This window comes from Numenius arquata, chromosome 4 (genome assembly GCF_964106895.1).
Source record: "Numenius arquata chromosome 4, bNumArq3.hap1.1, whole genome shotgun sequence".
In the NCBI taxonomy this organism is placed as follows: domain Eukaryota; kingdom Metazoa; phylum Chordata; class Aves; order Charadriiformes; family Scolopacidae; genus Numenius; species Numenius arquata.
The window spans coordinates 69206688-69234609 of record NC_133579.1 but is presented as its reverse complement, the minus strand read 5'-3'; the positions used below and the strand labels follow the sequence as shown (position 1 = coordinate 69234609).

At 35.9% G+C, this 27922-nt stretch overlaps 1 protein-coding gene across 2 annotated transcripts in view; it reads right to left on the bottom strand.

Moving 5' to 3' along the window:
* The window catches only part of ATP9B (ATPase phospholipid transporting 9B (putative)), a 161085-nt gene that overhangs the window by 34492 nt on the left and 98671 nt on the right, over positions 1–27922 (bottom strand). For both annotated transcript variants that reach the window (XM_074146110.1, XM_074146111.1), the window contains exons 12-14: positions 20710–20870; positions 9669–9811; positions 889–1001 (exon numbers count right to left, since the gene is read on the bottom strand). In XM_074146110.1, coding sequence (XP_074002211.1) covers positions 889–1001; positions 9669–9811; positions 20710–20870 — 417 coding nt within the window. The remainder of the gene's footprint in view (positions 1–888; positions 1002–9668; positions 9812–20709; positions 20871–27922) is intronic.

The window sequence follows — 27922 nt, the reverse complement described above, 5'->3', positions numbered from 1 at the left end:
GGAAAATAATTTTATATATAAAGTATTATCCTACTGTATGCAACTTATGGAAATATTAGCTAACCTATACTTTATTTCCTCTTCTGTTAATTTATTTCTTTTTTCTTTCAAAGAATAGAAATAAAAAATAAAGTAAAAAAAACTTCCTAATCTCAGAGAGGAATCAGGTGCTTAGAAAGGTTTGCAGAAACACTCAAATAGTTTGCATACACGGGAGATGCAGAATTCCACCTTCCTCCTTCATCCCACAACTGCCCCACAGACAGACAGGGAGCCACAATCCTCTCGTACACTTTCCAGACCAAGTGGTCACGTATCACAGGAACACTTCGCTCTCAAGCAATATGGAGTTTTCCATTTTCTCCCCCTAGTTTTATGCTGTTTGCAATCATCTCAATTTTTTAAAAACCACATTTTTAGATATGCATTTATAATTTTTTTTGACAACTATTTTTTTTTACTTTTTGGTTATACCGATTAATGTGGCTTTTCAATGTCTATTCTTGATAAGTATGTTCAAAGATACAATCACTTTGTCTTGCTCTTGATGCTTACTTGTAATTTGTAGTCTCAGTAAGGAATAGCTTACTCTTACATGCTTTTGCAGGAGAAAGACTGCACTGCACAGACAGGTTAACACAGATTTCTGCTAGTGGGGAATAGAAAAGTAAACTCCTTTAATGGGTATTACGAGGAACTTCAGAGTCAGGAGAGAACTACGAACTGTCTCACATTTTTTCCTTTCATCATATCTGTTAAAAGATACCTATAAATGAAAGAACTTTCATAGCATCTCACATTTCTAGACATAATCTATAACAACAATGCTTCAATGCTCTTAAAAAAACCCCTCAATATTAATGGTAAATAATTTATGAAATGAGATACCTGTGAATAAGAGTTTATAATATGACTCTGAATTTCATCCATCGTGTCTGTTCCATAGGACACAGTACCTAGGTGGAGGCGCTTAAATATCATCTCATTCTGTGTAAGTGTTCCTGTAATAAAGAAGAAGTATATCACAAAGGAGCAAAAAATACCATGAGAAGGCCACAAAAAAACCCCACCAAAATCTTTCTTTTGGAAAGAAGGAATGAATCATGAGTTAGCATCTGTTTAGTTAATTAAAGGAACATTTTTGGAGAAAGATCAGGGTTAGTCATACTGGAAGAAATCACTGGTTCCACCTTCAAGCTGATTCTGCCAACACAACTAAATATACAAGCTCAAAAAAAGACAAAACCTTTTTCTTCATATAAAAAAGACAGAAAACGCAGTATCTGGATGGAGCTGACTCTCAAGGGCCAAAGCAAGAGTTTGCAACATGTATCAAAAAATCTAAAGCGAAACAGAAAAAGCAACCCCCAAAAATTCATGCAGGTATCTCGTACTTGGTGTACGAAGGCAGACATTCTGGCAAACGGGCACATTCAACGTTATTTAGAGTAAGTCATTAAGACCTGACATCACTTCCAAACTTGACAGATTTAGCCTCCAACCGGAATAAGCCAGAATGAACGAAATCAGCGTTTACAGAGCTTACTTCACATTTGTAAGAAACTACAGGGTGTCAGTCACAGACTGACACTTTGCGTCCACCTCTGCCAACCAGCCACATCCTCTGGTTTGGAAAAGCTCTAATTGAGGGGTGAGGGCTTCAGCCTTCCATGATGGGGCACAGCAGACAAAAAGAGGTCACTGCTGCCTCGCTTCCCATGGTCAGCTCGCAAAAGATTGTTTTGATAATGGCCCTTCCTAAAACTCTTTTTCCTATGGCTACTCAGCCAAAGTGAAATTAATACAGTATAAAGCTATTCTTATATTTAACCACTAAGTTTTGGGTCAATTAAAAGACATAAATATGATGATTAAAAAAATAAACAAAACACGGTACCAAAAGTGACATTCTTGAAGATTCTACAATATTTTTAATATGGAGGATATAGTAATTATCTATAAATAAAAAATGCAGAACAAAGTATTTCGTATTAATTTTATTTATCTAGACTATTTTTATATCATGTCTTTGTCCCAGTATGCCAAAATACACACTAGGCCACAGGAAAAGAGAAGACTAAAAGCATGACATATACTATAATTACTATCTGGAGAACAGAGCTGTTTGGACAGACAGCAACTAGTTTATGTATCTAGTAGGGCTAGAACCATTAGCGCTCTTCAAAGATTCGATAGGGCTTTAGAAGTCTCCTGTCTTTCTCAGTTATACTTGAGATGTCTACCACTCTTTCTGCCCAGGAACATCTGTGCAGTGACACTTCATCTCAACTATTGTACCATCATACTGCACTATCAAACCACGTCTTCCTGTAACACCAACACTAGACGATCATTTCAAATTCCCCCTCTACCATTAAAAAAATGACACTTCCCATGCGCTTTTCCTTACATGCTGTCGAGGATTTTTTTTTTTTACTAGTCTTACTATTTGAATTTAAAAAAATATTTAAAATAAGATTTATCTGAAATGCATAAATTCTCCACAAAAAATGAATAACATTATCAAAAATTCACATGAGAAGTAAAATATTCCCAAAGCTGGAAAACTGCCCAGGAAGACAAAGTTCCTGACCTCTAGAATTATTAAGTCAGAATTTTTTTTATACAAGGGTTACTTTTATACAAGGGATAAGAAGATTATTTTGGTTTTACAGTAATCATATAAACCCATGAGAAATTACTTTTTCTGCCTTTAGAAGCTGTACTTTTATTGAGACCTTTTGTTAAATTTGTTGATTCAATTTTTTACTTCAGTTATAGACTAGAAAAATCCAATCTCCAGTTTGCACATGAGAAACATGAAAGTTGCCAGTAACAAACATGAGACACTAAAATTTCCGTTTCTAAAAAAAAACATGAAACAAAACCAAAACCCACCCACTTTGTTCAATAATGTTTAGTGCAAGAAATTTCCAAGTAAATCTGCATCACCTTCCTTACTTTCCAGGTATGCTAATATCTTCGCACTGCACTTAGCTTTGCCAAGCCTTTGAATTAAAATAAACACTCCCTAGGAGCTGTGAAACTAAATGGTACTCAAAACTCCAGACAGCAGGCAACTGTCAGATCCACTTCCCACTAGTTCTCTAATTGCTGCTTGAGAAAACTGAGCAGGAAACAAAGTTAGCCCTATGATTATTATATGGAAACATTATTTCTTCTGACACTATTAAATCAGTCCAACTCCAAATCATACTTAGTGAGCGAAAGGTAGACAGGTGGAAAATTTGCGTGCTCCCCCTCACCAAACCCCTTTTCTCAGCAAGCAAAGAAGAAAAGCTTCTGAGCAGAAAAGTATGGATTTTCCTATCTTGCAACAATCAGGAGCCAGGGAAGGAGGTTTAGGAAAAATGGGCAAGGAAAAAGAATCAACTCATAAAGACAAGGAAATAAATGTTCCAGCAATCCTGATTCAATGCTTGCATCTTATACACTACTTGTACGAACCCTTTTATTAGCTACAGTAGCAGGACAAATACATGACATATGAAAAGAGGCTGCAAGAACACCTGTATCTACTACAAAAAATTGTAATAAAAAAACCCAACCAACCAAAAAAAAAAAACAAAGAAGGAGAAGAAACAGCAGAATTAAGTGCAAATTAAGATTCACTTCTAAATTCTCCTAAGGAATGAAACACCACAACGGGACAGAATTGTTGCCAACAACTTGTTCCAAATATTAAAATATTACATGGTGCCAATCACTCATGTTAGAACTTTAGCAGCACTCCTGTCTTTAAATTTTAGTCTTTTAGTTGAAGACTAATACACCTCAATAAAACAACACATCTTTTATTTTATGGCCCAAAATGCAAGCCCTTATAATATCTAGAGGTGGATTTTCTAATATAGCCCACTTTAGGAAGGGAAACCAACCCAAAACTGAGCTCTCTAGTCTGCTCATGGTGATAAGTACTAAAGGACAGTGAATGAGCTTTTTATTTTTAATAATGCTTTTTCAAGACCTACTTAAGAATTCCATGCTTTCAGGACATTACTAATATGAAGAGTTATTAGATAAAAAGCTTATTTTAGAAAAGCTTCCAGAAATTATGCTAGCCAATACATGATCTACTACTAGTATTACACATTCTTAAACTTTGCTCTACAATGCAGGTACCACACAAGGAAAATATTCTGACAAAAAGTTAGTACACAATTGCTTAAGAAAAATTTAGTATGTTCTTTAATGAAGGCAAGAGCTTTTTTTTTTTCTTTCCTTTTTTTTCCCCCCCTACAATTGTATCATTAAACACAGAGTAAAGCAGGCAAAGAGGAAATTAATTTCTAAGGAAAAAGTCCTGAAGGCATCATTCCCTGGGTGGCAACAGATGTGATTCACAACAGAGCAGCAGAGTTTTTTATTTTGTTTTTGAGAAGCAGATGCAAATCTTTCTGATCCTATATTAGTAGATGGTAATTTGGACCAGTACCAACAATCTAAAAAGGCCAAAACAAAAAAAAGCAAGAAAATGCATACAGAAGAATTAATAACTTTGTGAGAAATTGAGAGGGTGAGTAACTTTTCCCAAAATATGTACTTTCTTTGAGCTCTTTGCTTAAACAGATAAAAAGCCAGTGTAAGTGTGAACATTTCTATGGAAACTTTAAGGGAGATCAGGTCCAAAGCTCTTAATAATTAGACTGTTGGTAACAATCTGGAAATGCAAATTCTTTCTGTGAACCCTGAAAAAAATATAACCTGGTGTAGAATGTAAAAAGAAAATGAAAAAAAATCATGGTAAACACATATATAGAATATATCTGCTCACTCAGCTGCCCACTTACAAACAGGCCGTAAACATCATCACCACAAAACCTCAAACCAGACAAATCCCAGTACAACCCATTAAGAATAAGGTCAAAGACAAAGAGAGGTGAGATATCTTTCTTCTTTCCTGGGCAGAAGGTAACAGTAGAGGTAACAAATAACACAGTTATGAATAGCAGCAGCTATTTCCTCTGTGCCTTCTGCCTCCCACAAGAATGACAGCAGTATCTAAGAGCAACATCCATGCTCGCTGGATACACCATGTATTTTCAGTTGATGGGAGTCCAACAGAAGCCACAAAGTAAGGATTTCTTGGACGGATCTACTTTGAATGCACGTCTGGAAGCTTCTTGTAGGACCTCTCCATCAAAACTTTCCATTCCTTCTCTGCTCTATTCACCCTGCAACCTTAGTGTTACTAAAAATCACAGAGGTAGAGGAAGTGTAAGAGCAATAGAGTGAATATGTATCTATTAAAGTGAAGTGAGGAGATGTTATTCCATCAACATTTTTTTAAAATTACTCTCTGTGGTAGCTTCTGTTGAACAGATAAAGAATAAATTAGAGTATATTTTAAAAGATTAATTTTCAGACACAATTACTAAAATTCACTATTTTAATAGTACATTAGGCACATTTAATGTAAAAGCCCATATACACCAACCTCTAAGACAAGGCTTTCCCAGAAAATCAAGAATGCCATTGCTCTATGCATCTGTTCAACTATCATATCTGTTAAGTATCTCATTTGGTCCAAACACCCGCTAAAATGTTAATTACAGAACTCAAATACAAGTGTATGCATTAGTAAATAACTACGCTTGGAAGACTGTAGGCATTTGTTTTAGCTGAATACTCTGGTAGTTCTCATGAACAGCAGAAGGTTTGCCATCCCACATCCTAAGTAAAAAAAAAAAAAGTTCAATAAATACTGCCGAATATCTTTATTTTTCTTTCATGATTAGAATCTTACCCTGGAGAGGATGCGATATCATGCTCAGCTGCCTTTGGAAAATGCTGGAAACCGCTCCCCTCTGTAACTGCCCCCCCTCACCATAACGGATGACGCCTTTCTGTCAAACTTATATGTGATTCAAGTCCAAACAACATGGCATTTTGGGTAATGGATGCTATAATTAAAATGTGAGTCCTAAAAAACCTGTTGTTTTAGTGGGTGTTTTTAGTAATGGCTTTGTTCTACATGAAGATAAAAACTCCCTAACAAAGGAATTAATGTATTGCTTTAATAGGCTGCACCCTGAGTTAAGTTTTAAAATTTATGAGTTCTCTGCAGCATTGTTCTTTAAACAATGGCATTGTCAAATGCAACCAGTGAGAAGATTAAAGTTCTCCCAGCAGATTAAGTACAAATTATCTGTCCTCCTGTTTCAGCATCATTTGTTCATTTATCACATAACGTCTAGTATTTCTGGTCAGTGTCAATATGCTCTGCATCCTTGCAGTTAACAGATGTCTTCTCTTGTCGAATGAATTACTTTATGTTTCACGCACTGGTGGCCGCAGATGTGTCACTATAGCAACATCATTAATTTCAGATCTTACCGGAAACATGCACTCCAATCAAACCTAATTATACCACATTGCTTTCTTGTCCCACAATAAGGAAACTATAATGCAATTATTGGGATACTTCATTTTCTATTCTACTGTGGCAAATGAGAGCGCCACTGTGATGGACGCTTCTTGTCAAAAAGCTTATTGATGAAGCACAAACCCAATTTACAATCATACAAAGGACTACCTTGCAATTATGTTAGTAATGCAATGCTCCTTAGACTCAACAACTAATTCTCAATCATTTCCAGTGAAGCTTGGACCACAAGCTAAGATTTTTTTGCAGACTGTTCTCTGTATTCCTTTTCATTTTTAATATTGGGAAAAACTTCACCTGTTTACATTTAACTAGACCAGCCTTTTAGTCCTACTTTTTAGTAGCACCCACTTGGACAGAGAGCTACAAAACTGCCTCTCTTTCTCCTCTGCCAGCCAAGCCTTAAGTGGGCAGAAGGAACAGAATCAACTGGTTTATATGACTAGAACTGAAAATTCAAGTGAGAAAGTACTGGAGCTAGCTCTAAAGAGCAGTGTATAATCACCCAATGGTAATCCTGGATTAACAGTACAGATTCTGTTCATTACCCAACGGTAAGTTTCACATTTATGATGAAAAGCAGAATGAGACCAAATGTATTCAGGACAGGAAACTGGAAGCAGCTACTGATATATTTGGGTAAAAGGTACATTGGCTACATGTTTGTCCAGAATTAAAAATAGTTTAAAATTTGCAGGGCATTTAAGACTAATAAATTTGAGTAGTGTTTCCCATCGTGGTTTGAAGGAAAGTGTGGTCTGCGAGGCCACGGTCAGTGTTCGGAAGCTGGTAACGACTGCTGGACTCTGGGCTAGACTCTGGGCTTATTTTCACTTACATCAGCTTTCAGCTCATACTAAAAGCGCATCGGGTGAGACTGCTGACTGTTAGTCCAAAACATTTCGGAACTACTGCCCTAGAATACTGCATTTATTTTCATTTTTACATCATTAACTTACAGATCCAGATCTTCCTCCAGAACTCAGCAGACTTCAGTGCTCTGAAAGGCCTTTAAGGTTGAATGCTAGCAATCTTCCAAACTATACATAAACACATTTGCTGGGAAAAGCCTTTTAACATTTGTCTATTTAGCCCCTTTTAAGTATGCACTCTGAAAGGCCAGAATACAAGTGCTGCTTCTTAAAGTTAAATAGAACTACTGTGATTGCAAGTGGCATGACGTGGCTTGGAAAAAAAAACGACAAAAAAAACCTGGAAGCAAAATAGGGTTGTTTAACTTCATATATGCAAGTCAAAATTTATCCTTTCAAAGCTTTATAGATGTGACACGGCACTTTTGCTTTGAAAAACCCAGCATCACTGAACTTTATGTTGCCCCTCCAAAACCAATTTATTTTTTTAAAAGGAGAAAACTGGGATTTTAGTTACTGTTTTATTAGGTTAAGAATACTGGTTGTCTTTCTAGAAGTAGAACTGCAGCAGCTTTTTTTTTTTTTTTCCCCCTCTTCTTTTTCAAACAATCTTCTGTTTCTCAAACGGAGTAGTAGGTAGATACAGCTTGAGGAAAAGAAGATATAGTACACTGACCCTTGTGCCTCAGAACATAAACTGGTCACCAGAGTCAGAATATAATTCCTGCACTGTAGAGCTGGCTGAACGAACTGTTAACGTTTCATTTCGCAAGCCTTTTCAAATTTTCAGTGCAGTCTAACCGTAAACAGAACACCTCAACACCTGAACCGCATTTCCAGTTTGGTGCATTAACTGGATTCTCTATCAGAAAAGTTTAAGAAGTATCCATTGTTCTTGCTTATAAAGTAATGCTTTGGACGAATGAACTCTACTGCATTGTTTTGAAAATTCATTATTTTTGAACATACTTCCCTTTTTCCAAACATATGCTGTAAATTACATATTTCAAGTCTTCGATGAGACAGCACTCTTAAAGTTACATAAATTATCATGATGAAGGGTGCAATTAAAATCAATAAGCAGTTTCAAACAGCATACAAATCATTAGCTAACTGAAAAAAAAAACTTGTTAAAAGAAACGTTCACTTGCTTTGAAGAATTACTACACTATAATTAGCAATACATTTTTCTACAGGCTAAGAAACAAGGTGGCAGTTGTCTTTATCTTTTACGAAACAGAAGAACAGCATTCAGAAGCATATAGGGTAACAAAGGTACCTATAAAGAAAAAAAAAATGAAAGTGTGCTTTGAAAATATGACTATATTGAATTTACATTGCATTTCAAAATATGCACTAATAGAAGTGTTCAGCACATGAGGGAACGTGGAACTATTTCAAGCGTAAACTGTGTATTACGCTTCCTTAACACTATAACAGAGGCCAAAGCCTGCCCCCCTCTCCAAATGCTTTCTCAGCATTTTGAACTGTATTTTACTTAAAACCACTAAAAAATTTCTTCAGCTGTTTGAGAAACAACTTTCTCAGTTCAGAAGTTCATCTTTGTCAAAAACCAGGATGTTTACTACAACCGATTTATTCAATCTCAGAAAGAACCACGAAAGGAGAGAAAATACGGTATTTGCTACATAATTTAACTCGTTATATATTATGACATTTTCCAAAACTAAACTTTAAGATTCCTCATATAAATCTAGAACTAAGAGCATAGTAAGACTGTAACAAGCGTCAGTCATAACAGCAGACAGCACCATAGCACAAGCTATTGCTTCTTCGCATACTTACCTACTTTAAGATCCTGTTAAGGGTTGGGTTTTCCACTACAGCAGGTCAGGTATAGTAACAGGTTACAGTTATGAAGATGAAATCATACAGCAGCTCTATAACTGGTCTTTGTAACATAAAGAGCAACTAATTTCATGGGGATAGCAGATGCCATTTTGGAGGCTGATCTTACGACTTGTTTTGGAAATGACTTGTGCTCTCAGCCATTCTTAACAGCTACTGTCATACAATATTGCAGTAGAAATGAAGTGCAGAATAAAACAGCATCCTGAGCATTAATCCAGAGTCTTTTCAGAGTAAGACACATGGTACTCTTACTATTACTGTCCAGTGTCCCGTTACTATAGCAGGAGTGTTCCCACTGGAATAAATCAGATCACTACCAAATACTGACTTCCACATGTAACTGGCATACCTAAGCCGATTGGTACTGGTACAATATCCTCAAGCACATGCTTAAAATTTAACTGAAAAATAAAAACTTAGTAGTCTAAATCTACTCTTACATGAACATATTAAAATATAGAATAAATTTTAGAAGTTTTATAAAAGTCATCATATTTCAGAATTGTAACCTGATATACCTGTTTTATCCGTTAGTAAATAAACTAATCGTCCCAACTCTTCTGGTATGGTGCTAGTTCGAACAACTGTTCCAGGAATATTGTCATCTTTCATAATCATCCACCCATAGGCTGCCTTACCCATGTCCAAGTTCACACGTAAACTGCAAAGGAAATTTATACCATAATCAGTGTGAATATTAGGCAAAGTGAAAGTTATAACCATAAAAATAAAAATAGAAGCTCTTTTTAGGACACCTGGAAAAAAATAAATCTTAAAACTATACGCAACAAAAATTTTGGAACAACATTTTTGTTATGTGTTTGTAGAGTACATATCACATTAGAAATTAAGGCTCCATCCCACACCTTTAGAAGCTACTGCAATACAAACAAATGCAATACCATGCTTTCTGCATGAGACAGATTGCAACACGTTGAGGAGATTCTTGACATAACATCACTACACTTATACAGATGAGAACATTATACATACTTTATCAATAAGATTAGATCTCTATTCATAAAGTCACAGGTTTTATCTGTTAAAAAAACCCACAACACCTATGTTTTCTTTATGATGTGAAAGTACAAATATTTTTGCACCTCTTCAAGTCACTGCTTTTTTTAAAAAAAGTATTTTTTCTCTAGGAGAGTACAACCGTATTTTGTCAACTTTTCTTTCCCACCACAACCAATCGATCAACGACGTTGCTGTCCTTCCCAAACTTTAGTTACAGAGGATCTCCATTGCAAAAAGAGAATAGTGGCCAAGCAGCAAAATGCACCCTTGTGTGATGGCCCGTGGGCTGGAGTTGCTACTGCCAGAAGCAATAAGGAACCTCTGGGTAGGTCTGTACTAGAAACTGTAATTTCCAGCAAGTTTTATGGATTATACATAGAAGTGCAAAATCAAAAGTATTTTTTTCCAGTTCACTTGGTGTCTGCATACTTATTTGTTAATATTTCCATGTCTACATCATACAAGAACGAATTGCCCTTGCACCTTGTATTCCTCTGTTACAATAAAAAGTCTTCACCCATGCTGGTCAGAGATTAATCACTTTGCTCTTCCCCAAAATTAAATGCTCTAACTCATAACTATAAGCCATCTTGTTCTAAAACTTTAAAACGCTACCTTCCTTTAGCTATTCATGACGTGTCAGAGGAACAGGGACTAAGGAATAGGCACATGCTCATTTCTGTTGACTCTGCTCCAACAGAAACACTGAACGAACAGTTAGGACAGCGGCTACGTGAACTATCTGTAGGTAATTTGCCCAGGGCACAGGACTCGGAGAACGGAGCTTAGTAGCAGGTGTACAGTAAAAGGACTCTCAAAGCTATTCAAAGGTATTTATCAAGGTCAAAATACTGCTAAATGCACTTCAGACCCGTTTTAATAGTCCTGAAGTGCTGCTTTACAGCATAACCAAAACAGCAGCCACAAACGGTTTTCATCTGTCCTCTTGCAATCACAGCCACAGATTGATTGTGAATTACCTGAGGTAACGGCGGAGGGAACAGTGAGTCACAAACTGCAACATCCCATAAAGAGATGCGTTTAAGCAGAATTGTGAGAACACCTGAAATTTCAACACACACTGAAAAAATTCAGTTAATCCCACATCCCCTTCTTCCTGAATTTGTACAGCAGAAGACAACGCATGTTCCAGCACAAAAGGAAACAAGTATTTCTGATACAAGATTCTTGACAAGTCAAGATGGTATTTTGCTCTTTAACTAGCTCTTAGTTTCCCATTAAAATCAGCAGCATCAGGAAACCATCCTTCTACCTCACAATGTACCCCAATTAGTTGTGCAAGAGCATATCTAACTTCAGCTGCCTTCAGATGTGCAAATATATTAAAAAAAAATTAGGACAGATATAACACAGAGGACTCTATCAGATTCCTTTTATGGAAAACATTACATTATAACACGGAAAAAAATACTGGAAGTCACTTGCCTCACACTGGTTAAGTACAGTTTTACCCTGTCTTACTCAATCCAGAGCCAGTCCTGAGCAACCAGTATTTGGATTATATATGTCTGTTAACTTCCAGAGTTAAAGAGAATGTAAGCAGCAATGTAACACCCTTCACACCGAGATGTGTACTAGTCAACCAAAGGAACTGCAAAAGATTTACTCCTCTTAGGGATGAGAACCTGCTAGTTAGCTGGTCAACTCCAAAGGAAGCAGCCTGGCTCAAGAACAGCCAGGCATCTGCTCTGGCCAGGAGTAAGCAGAGTAAGCGAAGGATGAAAGCCACTCATCATCCCACTTCACAGGGGCATTTGGGCTACAAGTATTTTTTTTTCTGCCTGGGCTACCAAGAAAGGAATTCTGCAATGAAAGCTCTATTTAAGAGCTGCAATCTTAAAGGAACTCCCAAGAGGAGGTTGTAGGGGGGTGGGGGGATCAGTCTCTTCTTCCAAGTCACAAGTGATAGGGCAAGAGAAAATGGCCTCAAGATGCACCAGGAGAGGTTTAGTTTGGACAGCAGGAAAAATTTCTTCACTGAAAGGGTTATCAAACATTGGAACAGGTTGTCCAGGGAAGTGGTGGAATCACCATCACCAAGATGGGTAGATGCGGTGCTTAGGAACATGATTTAGTGGTGGGCTTGTTTACCACTGGGAACCTACAAAGTCATCCAGATAGGAAAAACTGTACTTCAGTAAGATTAAATCAGAAAAGTCTCTCAACGCTGAAATGCAGTTCATACCTTCGCTTGCATCTTTTACAAGCATGTGTGTTACCTGGTTTTGTGTTCTAAACACTCTCTATATGCATTTAATTATAATCTCACTTAAATATAATTTAAAGGTAAGGAAAAAAAAGAGTATCTCTTGCTGAGTTGTGAGGAGAAATCTGTATTTCAAAGCACTGAGGCTTTCCAGCACACACTGCGAAGCGGAACGGAGTGTACCTCCTTTATGCTGATGGACCTAATAGAAAGCTGGCACCACTGGCCTCCAGCAAAATAACATCTCCCCAGTGACTAGTAAATCCATGCCAGCTTTCAGGCACACAGAGATACCAGGTACACACTTGAATTGTAAAGCTGAATAAAGAATTAAACAGAAATAATATAAACAAAAAATGAGGGCTAGAGATGCATTTTCAGTATTAATTCTAAAATTTGTATGCTGTATCCTGCTCTGATTTCCTTTACTTGGAGCTCGTTGCCTTAAGTGGAAATTTTTGTCTTCAGGATCATTGTAGCTATCACTTAGCACAATACGGGCACTGCTGTAACACTAAAAATGATGGAGGCCTACTAATACTGAGTTTGCTTTCAAAACTGGAAATCTCTCCCACAGAGTTTCACAGGAACAGATAGAAATACTTGACTGAAAAGCTCAAGAATTTTTACACAATAAACCAAGGAGGTACTAAGCTTACTCAACACCAAGCTACTTTCAGTGCCTGACAGTATTAGCTATCATTTCTCTTAAATCCTTTGTGGACTTTGAGAAACCTCACTATACAACCAAAATCATTTTAAATTCACCAGTTTTAAATCCTTCTCGATTTCATCCAGTTTAAAAGACTCCATACATATCTGTTACTAATGAAAATGGTCAGAACAGCATCCTATGTAGCATTAGCACACTGTTGCATTAGTAACACTAATTTTTAGCAAACCAATTAACATGCAATCTTTCGACACAGTATGTTAATGTAGGTATTTGAAGGCTGTTGCAGGGAACGGGCATATTTAGCAAACATAATAGTGTGAAGTTTCTTGTTTCTCAACCTACACCAGTCAAACTCTGAAGCAACTTTCATCCAAATTGGGGATTTATTCCACTAAGAGTTAGGGTGGCATTTCTCCGCAATTCAGCTTCAGAACAAATCCATAACACAACATTTCAGAATCCACACTGCTTTTACTACAAGTTAAAACCAGATACTTTTGCTTTTATTCCCTCAAAAATATGAGTAGTCTTCTAGGTTAAACAAATTCATATTTACAGGACTTCTAGACTTCATTTTTTCCCAAGCATTAAAGACATTAGGGTTCCTTTTAAAGATTTCCGATTTTGTATTTTAGTCAAAATAGTCAAATTTGACAACAAGGAAGGGCCTTCACTGAGAAACTTTCAAACAAATACATTTAGAAGCTCCAGAAACATTCTGCCCTTTATGACTCAGTGAAAAGCAATCAAGACCTAATGAAGCTAGCAAAGATAATTTTGTGAACAAAGTGGTACCGTGCCTAATAAAATTCAAGTATGAATTTAAATAAAATCAAATGACAGTTTTATTTGAGCTTTGGCAGGCAGGAAGAACTTCCTGAGCAGCTCTGTATATAAGCAGAAGTTTCGTAGCAAAAAACAAAGCCCTGCCAAACCTCCAGATAGGTATGAGTATGGCCCATAATGGTATCCAATTTCTAAAATAAATGAAGGAGTTGAGATACAGTCTTTTTTATTTTCAGGACTTCTTTGTAAGTGAAACACTGAAGATCATATTTGGGTCACATCAGTACCCAAAATTGTACCCAATTCCCTACAGCTATACCTCTTAACCTTCCCATATCCCTACCTGCTTGAAACAGCTATAAACTATATGCAGTTAAACACGTTATTTGTAATCTACAAAATGATATGGAATAATTTTCAAATTTTTGGTCAAGAAACAACCAGAAGTGTTTTAATTTCAACATGCCTGGAAAGTTATCTTCACAGAAAGTCATTTTTGGACCCTGACAACTTCTATTAACTGGCACTAAACAAATTAAAATAGAATAAAACAGAAGTTACTTCCTTTGAACACAATATTCTATCAAGATCTAAATAAATAAAAATCAGATAATATCTCATCCCTTTAACTTCCCCTAATTCCCCTTCTCCCATACTTTATTTGGAGAGGAAATTTGAATATAATATTCCTTTTGTGTTTAGCCCACTATATACATTTTTATTTAGTTTTCTCTGCTGTCTGATGCTCTCAAGAACCTCAGATCTGTGCTCTTGTTCACTTCATAATTGGTCCCACTAGTTCTTCTTGGAGTAAATTTTTCTAAATTTTGTCTATGATCTAAGCATATAAAAGGAAATGAAAGAAGGTACACACAGCGCTTTACAAAAAAAAAAAAAACCCAAGCAATGAATGTAACTTTGAGAGAGACTTCAATCCCACACATTTATGCTTAAATATGTGGCAAAAAACTGTGTTATCAACCCTGTATTGCTATAGCAACTGTTGCACATGTAGTTCTTCCAGGGCCACATGCAACCTAGGTACAGATAATTAGATGTTGTAACATAGGTAGGACTTAAAACCTCAGGAGGAAAACTGAGGAATAATTAATGAGAAAACTAATCTATGAATTTCTTACAGGCTGAAAACACAGTAGAGTACAAAATACAAACAGAATGGATGTCAAACGAGCACTTTGGCACAAGAGATGTAGCATATGCAGCTCAGAATAACAATAATTACTTCCTATTAAAAATGTTTCTTTGTTATTTTCACATTTCTCAGGTCGGATGCCTTCTTTCATGAAGCTTTTTATACAATGGCAACAATACTGACATTAGATGTCTAATACAAATAATTGTTAGAACATGAATATTTTTAGGGTATTCCAGACAAATTTGGAATTACTTACTGTAATACTATTAGATTAAAACCAGAAGAACGAGAAGCAAATAGGCAATGATGCAAGGTTAGAAAAGAAAAAGAGCTACTGTAATAGTTAAAAAATTATTTTATTTTTTTTTTTAATCTCGTGCTTTCTCTACGTAACATGAATATCAGACATTACAAAAAAAGCACAAGGCTAGCTCAGGCAGTAGTGCAGCACCACACCGGGCAGAGTAAGACTTCCTCTCAGCATGAGACACACACACCCCACAGCTCCTGATGCACGGAGAAGTCAAAATTAGTTCGTAAAGTATCAAGAAGCTTCATATAATACTTTTCAGTCTCTATGTCTCGTATCATGGTATGGTATAGAGACATAATACACATTTATAAGGATTGCTTAAACTGTTTTATGAGTAGCTCTTTAGCTCTTCCACATTGAAAGCTTTGCATCCTGTATCTCATATATATTCTGTCTCTAGATGTGAGATGACATATACCGGTAGACTTACACCTATACATTACACAGATCAGAGCTCCAACACAGACAGCGCAAACTACGGTATGATTGAAAGCAGCACAGCTGCTTACTGCTGTTAGACAGACACTACAGTCCTGCGTAGGAGTGAGTTCCCTGGATCGTGGGAATACACAGAAGCACGCTGAATAAAACCTCCTTTTTCATACTTGTACAATCCAGGATTTGAGTAGTTATTAACGAATTTCACACACAAGACCTGCTAGCAGTGTTTTCCTCACTGCCCACTAAAACCAGACTGACATAACTTGAGGGATTTTCTTTAAATACTCCTCTTAAAGAACCAAAAAAAAAAAGGCAGCCAGGAGCCAGGTAGCGTCCCAAAACATTACTAAAGTCCAAGGCAATTCCTTCCAGACATTTGGGACAGCTTATTTTGGCAGAATGGCTCAGTGCCCAGGAGCCTTGGGGTGTCTGAAGGAAAGGACCAAAGACATTTCAGCTTCTGTGTACACCAAAACTAAAGGATCCTCCTGAAAAGATGGCTGATTAAGCCTCTGTCAATCCAGCTTTATACTGCTACTAAATATAGAGTCTGGACGATACACGTTTTTATCAGCTCCCCAGATGATACCTTATCATTTTATGGTGAATCCTCTACTTTTCTTAACAGCTAAGCAGAAGCATGTAAAGCTAAAGAATTCACACGCTTGTACACGTGAGGCAATGATTTCACCGAACACTGCTTGGCTAAGCCTTAATTATCTTCAAAACCTTCCTGGCTACATTTTTCTTGAGGAAAAAAAAGAAAACCAAAATAATCAAACAAGGACTCAAGCCCCAGTGTAACTCATTTTGTCTTTCAAGGTGTTGAAGAAGACTGAACAATGAATAAACCAAGTCCCCTTCCTTGGTGGTGGAGGGGATCCAGTTTGGTGGTGCAGCACCATCACTAAGGCCAGCCTTCTCTTTGGCCTTGGCTGTCATTTCTGCGCCGACTCCTGTGGCAGCTCAAGGGAGCTGATGAAGAGATGTTACAACTAAATGGCAGGGGAAAGGACAGAATGGCTTTGTGGCAAGGCTCTCTAACAGCCCGGTCATTTTTCCTTCACCCAAATACACACCAGGATCTTCAGCTCAATAGTTGAGAGAGGGTATCTTGCATTTCACATTGACTGAAGTCTCTTCTATTCTTTCGTACTTAAAAATAAAAATATTGGTAACTCTCTGACAGCTTTTACAAAAAAAAAACCTAAAACAACAGATCAAATTAGTAGCTGTAAAAATTGAAGGAAAAACTCCTCAAGTCTTACATGATTTGTATTGGAATTTTAAATGTGTATGGTGTCTTCAGTTCTACACAAAGGGGAAATTAAACTCTCCTGATAGAAATGTAAGCCTGATTTTAAAAAGACATAAAATTAAAAAGAATTTATCTATAACCACAGTGGTAGACTTAAACTGGGTAAACCAGGCAAAAGATTGACAAAGCTTCACCTCATCTTCCCCCACCTGAGGTGCTGATTTTTCATTAGTGTGACTGGTTTTGCCCTCTGCTCTTCGTCATTCAGAAAACAGACTAACCAAACAAACACAAGTTGTTCAACAAATGGACCTTACTATTTGGAAAAGAAAACAAAAAAAGAACAAAAAAAAAAAAAAGGAAACATCACAGGCGTAAGAACTTCCACAAAGAGCAGCAGCATGGACACATCTGAGGCTACTTGCTCCCCCAAGCCTGCTGTGTGATAACTGCATTAGGTGACACAGTCCGACAAGATCTTGTAAACTAATGAAGAACGTATTTCAAGCAATGATTTTATTTAAAACAAGTAACGGAACGGTCTCCGTGACGCTGGAAGAACCTATGGATAGGCATTAATGCATCCCAGACTGGCTAGAGCCGACTAGGAAAAAGCTTAAGAATATTGAGGAGCATGGAAAAAATCAGAGAATGGGTGAGCATAATTCTAGATTTATTTAGTTTTGGACAGTCAAAGACTTGCTTTCTATCCTCCTTTCCCAATACATTTTAAGAAATTCAAATAGATTTAACTTTGTAGGGAGGCTTGCTGGGCTATGCTTCCTCTATAGGCAAAAAGGAAACCAATACAGAAGAGTAATTTGTAATGGCCAAACTTTTCTGGGAATGTGGGGCTGTTCAACACGTTTTGAGCATAATAGTTCTAACTTACATACAATAAAGAGCTAATTGAAAGCTAAGCTTTCAATGTTTATTTACTACTACTTTTTCTCCATTTTCCTTCTTAAATTCTTGTACACTACAGAACATGTGCAAAGTTGTGGGCTGGGGTTTTTTTTTGGGGGGTGTGTGTGTGTGTTGGCTGTTGGGGTATTTTTTTTTGTTTGGTTGTGTTGATTTGTTTTTTTTTTTACCATTGTTTTATGCTTATAGCTCTGAAGTCTTACATGTCCCAGAGTAATACCCTGCGCACAGTGAAGCAACAGTGATCTAGAGGACTATTTAGGATGTAGATGAATCACAAGGAACCAGCTCTCCCTTCAGCCAAAAAAAGGTTTCTGTTCCTATTAATTAATAGGAGAGGCTGCACAAAGATCAGTTAAACTCCGTTGACAGTTGCTCTTCTTCCTCATCTTCACTGAACATGTCTGGCCATGGAAAATTATTTTTATCGCATAGCTGGAATTTCCCTTGCCCTGCAAACCAAAAGCCAACAGCACAAAAAGCTCCATATTTAGAAACTTCCTGAATTCTCTAAAACCATCAATCAACAGATTTCACGTGTCCATGAGTTATATGCTTTGCCTCTACCAGTCAATCCTAATCTCCCACATTCATTTCCTTTACCTGTGAAAAGTTCATTGTCTACCCCATATAGCTATTTTAATAATAATGAGAAGACACAACACCTGGTGCTTCAGTGTCATTAGTCTTGTAATTTTCATCTCCAAGAGTTTACATTTCAAATACAGCCTAAAGAATAAGTCATTTCCATGCTTAGCATCCAGAAGAGGGGAAGAGAAATGTAGTTACATTTGAACATCACTATGACTGGAGCTGTTTATTTTGCCGACAGTGTGGGAAGCAACCCTGCATACGAATGACCTGAGCTGAAGAAAAAAGTTGGTATAGAAATAGATAAACCTCTAGAGAAAAAAAAAGTATTCTCTGACAGATTCTTGTCTGATCTTCTGTAGGGTAACTGCATGGTCCACCTCAGAACTAAACCAATCCCATTCTCTAATACTTCTGCTTTGTATATTATTTCCCCCAAGCAATTGAAAAATGGGATTAGGTGTATCATAGAAATAATTTTTGGAAAAGAACAATTTCACAAGTCCACTAAACTGCTCTCTTAAGAGTTCATAATGAGCTGCTCAATCAACATGTTTTTCAGTGGCGTATTTTGAACTGTTAATATAGAGTGAAATTTACTTATACCACCTATATGCTCTTAATCCTCTTGCATCCAGTAACAAAGATATATCTGTCTTTTAACCATTTTAATAAGTTTAATAAGAACACAGTGACTGACAAGTGATCCTTTATACTCTTAGCTTATTTTTCCCTTCCCCTACACCTTTGATGATTAAGCACATCTTTCAGCAATACACAGACTCTACCTAAGACTTGAATGCAGCACTTTTTGCCTCTTCACACAGATAAGTTGCTTAATATTCAATAACTGTGTATATGAGAGGGAATGACGACACGACCTGAATAGCAGCATGATACAAGCGGTCAGGGAGTTGTAACAATGAGTGTGTTTAGAAAGATATCACAAAATTGAAATATGAATGTGTAAATAAAAACAAGAGACAGTTAAAGGAAGTAGAAACTGTTCTAAGATGACCAGTTTCTACAATGCAGTCTCCTCAACTCCCCAGTAGATTTGCTGGAACCTTCTCTTTCAACTTCCCAACAGAACCAGTTGCTCATGCAACACAAAAGTAGGGTAAAAGTACAAGTCCTTTAAGTTATAAAACCTTAAGACAGAAACTCCCTGAGTATCAAATTTGTAAAATATGACACAGCTGCCTTCAAATAGACATGTACTGTAAGAATGTGAACACAGTAAGTAATGTAAGCTTAGATTAAAATAGCTAATGAAACCCTCCTCTTTTGCATTTTTCTGATACTCGATGGATTTAAATATTGTGTGCAAACCTGAGGGGATAGGTTTTAAACCTATCTACAGTTTAGTTGCTGTTAACTCTGTGGTTAGCCACTGGGCCACTCAGTAGAGTGACATATCTCAAACTGAAGAGCTCCAGAGAGCATCTAAAAATTAACAATCACCTTAATCTAAACACCGGGTATTTAAACAGGAGAGTACTTCCATTTTGCAACGGCAATACCCATTCAAGGAAAAAAATTCATTTCAGAGTCAGTGTTCTCATTTCTGTGTTCACAGCAGACTTGATTACACACATGGATATTATTTCCTGTTCCAGTTTATCTGCAATTTGAATATATAGTACTCATGCTTAATGAATTAATTAATTCAGGCCAAGTCTCTACTTGGTTACACATGTTAAAAGTCCTCTCATTGTAAAAGCACACCTACATTATTCAGCCATTCAATTTAAATTAATCATTGTTGTAGTAAAAAGTCTGTATTTTAACCAGATAAATGGAGCATTTTCGGTATTTAAGGCGTTAAGAATAAAATTTCAAAGTATACCTAACAGTTCATTCAAATACATGTTTCCTAAAACCACGTTCTCAAATATACCAAGATTGTATCCTTATTAATACATTTATGCTACTAAAGGATTAAATATCCTGATTACTCCAGTAAGATGAACATTATACAAAAAAAATACAACAGTATTGTTTTCTGTACAGTGATCCTTCAAGAATCAGCAGATTTGTTGGCACCTTCTCCTTCAGCTTCCTGATAAGATCAATTTCCTTCGCAATGAGAAGCAAGTATAAATTTCAAGAAAGCCACATTCAGTGAAATTAGACATCTGTGTTTTTCTTTCATTCTTATACATACCTGATCGGGATGATATAGGAAAACAGGAGGAGGAACCGGAAAAGGTTGCGATACCATGGGCCTACAAATCCTTGCAAGGTTACCATAACAACTGATAGTGCAACCAAAGCCAAGAACAGGGCTTTGGTCAGTTGATTCAACTCCAAGTCCAGCAAGCCAACCTAGAGGAAGTAGTATAAATCAAGTTAGTCATGACTTTTTCTTAAATCAACACTTTTGTAGTGCAAACAATTAGCTATTATTGGCATTTTTATTCCTTCCTATTAAAAATCCATGCACTTGTAACAATTAACTGCATTTTGATAATTGAATTGATTATTGTTCCTATGCTTGCATGCATTAGATGTTCCCTGGTTACTGGACAATAACAATTCCCAGAACCAGCGTGAACCATCCCAGCCAGGCCTTTTGAATGCCTTTACATCTGACACATCCCTCCCCCATCGCCTGATCCAGGATAGGAACGCAGGAAGGCAAGGAGAAAAGACAACTGAAGATGAACAAATAAGCAGGAATAACGTTCTTCTGTCATGCATGCAGCAGAAATATTGGCACTGTATATTGTAGTTGTAGGGTGGCTACTGCTTGTTTACTGCTAGAAGACCAAAACCCTGTTAAGAGTCAAGACCCAACGGATAAATGCGACAGAGCTTCCTTCTCATGCATATAACTAGAGTAATGTAACTTGTAACTACACTCCCATACCAGTCTGTAAATCTGAAATAATGTCATAGAAAGAATTTTTAATGTATGATGCAATAATAAAAAACAACAATCAAGTGGAATATCCATTTTCAAACCGTAACAGTAAACAGAGCTTCAACTTTTCACAATTAAAAAGGTATCCGATTTAGAAACATTTTAGCAAAACCACTGAGAATCTATCTTTCACCCACTGTTTCTCATGAAAAAAAAAATATTTTTAAGCTATGTAACTAAGACTCTCACCATTTCAATAATGTATGCTGTAAGCTAAGTATTTATACTCCACTTCTTGGGATGCTCTTGTAGCCAGTAAAATATGTGGGAAAATTATATCAGGAAGAGTTTCCTAGGCCCCGTCACAGATGCCCCTTTTATCTGCAAGTCTTGCCAGTAAGACACGACACTTCCTTAGATAACAAACAGTATGCAAAAGAGCCACTTTAAATATAGGTCTTAAAAATTCCAACAATCTTGCTTATACACGGGCTGTCCCTTCCCTAGAGAACCAGGCAGCTGAAGACCACAGCGGCTGATTTATCAGCTGCATTTAAAAAGCAGCACAACGAGGACAAATATCTTGCAATTTCCGCTGCTTCAACCACTACATAGTTTATGCTTGAATTATTGAGAAAAATAGGTTTTTGGATTAAAATGAAGAAAAATTAAGCCGGGGAAGTAGAGCATGTTTCAAAGCCCAGATCTTTTTGCATTGACAAAGGCAGCCTAAGTTTCAGGCCTCGCTGAGGATCAGATGAAGTCATTATTCATTCAGTCAGGGAAAAAAGACTCAATTACCTCAACCTAAAGATGCTATCAATGAATGCAAAGTGCATATTTTACTCTATTCATCCAAATCCCATTAAAAAGTGAAAGGAATGATTTAATCTGGCCTTCTAGAGTTGGTCTTTTTTTGTAATAAAATAAAGAATCACTGTCTTGCAATATGCATAACCACTACCTCACACTTTTTTTTTCCTGCATCATGGCAGTGAAAGCCTATCTCTCCCTTCAGCTCCCCCCTCCGCCCCCCGCAACAACCCCACCCCAGAACAGAAATGAATAAAGAGCTTCTTTGGAAAGAATTCCACTTTTTGGACAGAAACATTAAATTTAGTCCACTGCACACTGATACGTAGCTAATTCAGAGCATTAATACCTTTCTAATTGATGAAGACAGATGTGAATTTAAGCGTGGAATCCAACAAAAATGTGTTTGGAGAGATATTAAGAGAATAAAAAAGTTGACGATGAAAAATTTTCACACAATAAATCTCTCGCTCAAGAACATTTGGTTTGTTACAATAATGTCACCCCTTTTAATATAGATCATAGTATTTGCCATCGTTATTTTTAATATTTTTATTTACTATGGCAAGTGAAGGCAATTGCAAAACCCTACTTAAGAAGGCACACAAAGAAACTAAGTTTTAATAGAAATGCATTCACCATTTCTCAAAAATTAGTTTCTATAATGTACTGAAATATACTTAATTAGTTTAATTCTGTGCCTTTCCACTTAAACAACTTCTGCACTCAAACTAATGAAACACTGTTGAATTATCCAGATACATTTTCACATAGAAATTCACTAACATTCTCTAAAATTCACCTAAATATTGGAAAAGTGGGTAAACTTCATTTTAACTATATTGTGATTTTATCAAAGCATTTGTAAAATATACCATCTTAGGAAAGCAATTTCTTTCCTTTTGAAAATAATCATAACCAGAATAATTATGATAATATAAGAAACAGATGAGTTAAGAACAGGAGCAATTTTTCACATTCATTGCTATTTCCCATATTAGAAAAGCAAATTTTCTTCCACTTGTCATAATATTTATTCTATTTGAACCGTGTTAACAAAATTAAGCACACCACTGGAAATTTTGATCTCCAAGGGAAAATTTGTACATAATGTCTAAGACAACCACAATAGTTTTGCAAAGAGGCTGCTCTAAGATAATGAACACAATAATTGCCTGTATAATCTAAAATGCTACTAACGGCAACAACTGGAAATCCATTTAGTTCCTCTTTAATTTATGCACAAAGTTTTAAATAGCTAATGATTCTCAGAAAAATAATGGCTTATACCATCAATAAAAAGTATGGCATCATCTACTTCCACCAAAAAAAGCCTACAAGTTTTTAAAATACTTTATTTTCTGAATTAGAGAATGATTAAAGGTCTGAACTTCACACTTTGGACCACAAGGCATAAGTCATTATCTTATGAGAAAAAGTCTCAATTTAATTAGCAAAAGTTGAAAGCAACAAAAAACCTTTCTGACTACCAAAGTAGAATATAAACAGCAATATTGCTATTGCTGCCCTAAATGCTTAACTTTTGCAAGAAGTTACCCTCTGAAGCTATTACTGCAGTAATAGAACAATTCTTCTAACATTATAAAAAGTATATTACTTTAAAAGTGAGGGTTTTTTTATGCTAGAACATTAAAATGCAAAATTTGATAATAAAATGTTGCACAACTGTAAAGATTTCTCAAAAATATTGTAGTGCAGTCATTTTTTATTCAATTACAGTTCAAAGTGCATTAGAAATAATTGCTCACAAATAGCCTTTTTTAAGCACCCTACTTTAAGCCTGTTGAAGTATTAAGGCACTATCTTAGGAGAGACTTCTCCCCCAGCCAAATTCCTCTACAAAGGTAATTATATTTCAGTAATCAGTCAGGTTCTGCACTGACAAACACCATATTGACTACAATGAAATTTCATGGTATGCATGTTTGAGATAGACTTTGGCTTTAATTTGCACCATAAATATAAAAAATTTCTTTTCTTATTCTAATGTATGCTCTGAACTTAACTTTATTAAACTTTGAATACTAGTCAATTATTCATGTTTACATTAATTCTACTCTAAACTTAGATGTAACAGCTATGCAAAGAGTAAGTTGTGTTTAAAATTCCTAAAATTCAAATACTATATCTTTCTTCTTCTTCTATTATCTTCTATCTATATCTTCTAAGATATAATATATCTTAGGCAAACAAGCTTTGCCTAAGAAAAATGAAACATGGCGTTTCATCATTTATAAAAAATATTATTTTTATATAGACTACTATATACAGTTAGCTGCATATATCTGAAACCCTATGGCTTTCTTCAATGATCTGTTAAATTTTTCCTATAGTCCCTGGAAATAATAGATTATTAATCTGTGTTTAAAGGCTAAATAAAGATATATCATTATTTGTTTACCTTAATCTTTGACACCAAAACAGGTACAGCAATTTTGGAATCTGAAAATATTTCTTCTTTGTTAAATCTCCTAATTCTAAGGTTATTCCTATGATTCAAATTCTTGACTACTCAGCAATCCAGATAACTACATTAAGTTAATATGGTTATGAATCAAAACAAATAAAGCGAGTGAATTCAAGTTTAGGAAGCATCTTTCCTTAATTCACTGCACTCAAGTAACAGTCTGACAAATATGTTTCTCTACAAGCTTGTCTTGATTAACATAAATGCCACCAAATTTTGGTTATAGAATGTTACACTTTTTAATCAATATCTTATTATTTTAAGCAGTAGATTCAAGGGTAGGAAAAGCAAACACTGAAATACATAAAGTGACCACTTAGTGAAAAAAGTCACCTATTCCTGCTTTTTCTGAGATCCATTTTCAAGCATCCAAATCACTTTTTTAACTGCAAAAGCAACAACGACAAAGCTTGAAAACATTTTCTGGAGCACTAAAAACCTATCACAAGTTTTGTTCATTTTAGAATTAGAGCAATAATCGTGGTGGTGGTGGTGAGGAGTCTACTTGACTTAATAAAACCGAAATAAACTTTAGTTATTTAGTCCATTCCAGTGGAGTTACATAAAAGTAATAACCAGAAAATAATCCATTTGATTCCAGTAACATTTTCTGTATTTCCTTCGGCAAAAAAACCACTCATCCTTCATGCTAGCTCTAATGCAATCCACCATCACTTCGACAAAACTGAAATATTTGGCATTATGTAAATTATGCAGGTTTATGGAACTGAATTATGGTTATTGTACACTGACTTCAAGAAACATTTTAAGATATTTAGCACCAATTGTATCCCCAAAGAAACAAGTTACAACTACTTGTCTGTGTTCTTACAAAATACAGCCCATATCCAACAGACAGGCATTTAAAACAGCAGAAATATCTTAAAACTCAAGAGGAAATACATGGTTATCATCCTAAAGAAGAAGAGTAAGCTGCAAGTTTTTTTTTTAACGTTTTGATACATATTCAAAAACAGAGGTTTAAATGCTCTTAAAAGCAAAATAAGTTTACCACATTTTGAAATTACCCTTCTGACTTCCCTGGTTTTAACAAGCTATTCATAACTGCATAATATCTGTTTGAAATAAACGAATCAATTCAGAAAAAAAAAAAAATCTTTTTGTAGCTAGCAATACCTGTAATGCTAAAAGAAAACAAAGACTCAAACATTTCTTTCTCTCTCTTCCTTCTTTATTCATCTGTTTTATATAATTGCCTTTTCCAGACTCAATTTCATCCGAGTTTGGATACTCAAAGTGAAACTTGGAAGTCCTCGCCAGGTTTTTAGAGGTGCTAAGCCCTCTCTAGTTCAGTCTACTACAGCAAAAACTATAAGTGAGCTATATCCACAGCTTTACTTAGTGGACACAGTTGCTTGAAGTAAGGCACTCATTTTGACAAATACTGGCCACAGGTTTCATAACCTTAAGTGTGTCTTCTTTTTCACTTGTGCCCTGATTTATCCTAATGCCAACGATTTACTTTATCTATAGTAAAACGTTATGTTTCAAAAGATAAAAGTGAGAGTAACTGAAGGTGACCCATTCTTAATATCCAGTTCACTACGAAGCTGATTTTCATTAACACTTTTGCAGTTTGCTCAACTATCCCAATGTCTCTAAATAATCTTCAATCTGCTGTCTCCACTTAGAATCAGTCTTTGCATAACAATGAAGCCAAATCACTCATATTTGCCTCTACCCTGCTTTAGTGTTTTCCTCTAATTTGACTGAAGGCTAAAAAAGGAGATTTGTGGCAGTTAAAGAAACGCCATGTGTAGTTTGGTCAGCAGAGGGTGCTCAAGATCGGTGCTTGGCTGCTGTTTTCAAAAGCTCGCTGTGGGTAACGCAGTACCAAGCACAGCACTGTACATTCACATCTGTATGGTACCTCTGTATGATCTTCCACGGCTGACAGCATCTACCCTTTTTAGTTTGAAATGCTCAGAGTTAACTATTCGAAGGGCTTTAACAATTCAGGTTGCGTACCGAAATTATTGTATTTCCTTCTTAGCAAAAAGTTACACGTCATATACAATCACAGAACCATATTTTGGTTGGAACCCTAAGGCATCAGCAGTCGGATGCTTTGCAACCATACGTCCTCTGACGCTGCCGTGTATTTGTGTTTTAATGATAAAAAACGTGCACAGAACTTATTAAGAAATTGAAAAGGTTAATGGCTTCTTAAAACTCTTGACATCCATGTAGGGATTGTGCTGTTATTAGTAGCATACCCTCCTTCTATTAGAAGCGATCAATTGAAAACGTTTTCTCAAGACCACCCATCAATTTAGAATAATTACTTCAATAATCTAAGCTAACTAGTCATACCGGAGACTTCAACAACCAAAAGCAGTCACACAGTGAAACTCTTGAGACATCCATTTTTTCAATTTAAAACGGTACACAAGATTTCACACAGAAGACATTCAGAGTTTCTAAGAACTCACAATTCCCCTTACATTTGATCAAAATTGGTAAGATATGGAATTCTGGATGTAAAAAAGATCAGGATTCAAAGATGTTTGATTTTACACTGGGACACTATCTTCAGATTTATATTTCAGCTGTAATTTTTACAAATGCTTGTTTTATCTTCTTTAAGCTTGATCATCACCAGCTTCAACTCAAGGCTTTTCTAGCACACTGTCACGTAATCAGTTCTTTTCACGGTGGGAATACAAAATAAGCAGCTTTACACATTACACACTATTATTAAAACATACTCAAAGGAGATGGCATTTTTTCAAATCTGAGTAGATTAAAAAAACATGGCTTACTCTCACATATGAGAATAATTAGCTTTGCCAAAGTAGCTGCAAAACTAGCATGGGGAGAATTGGTCCCAAAGTTTTTGTTGTGCAAAATTCGCAATTATATCAATAAATATAAAAAACTGTGATATATGTAAAAAAAGTAAATGAAATACCTTAGTAAGAGGTACTACTTCCTTCAAGAAAAACAATTATAAAAGTGACCTAGCAAATTGTTAGCAACAACTAGTTCTTTCATTTGGATAAATTTTGGGAATTCTAATGTATCTACATTTCAGACCATGCAGCTGACTGGTCTAAATACAGGAATTTACATACATTGATTTTTGTCACTACAGGGACTGAATTCATGTTTTTTGTGTATGTCTCACTGTATGTTTAGTAAGATTTCATAAATGCTGTGAGAACCTTGTAGCTCTTTCAAAGACATCTTTGA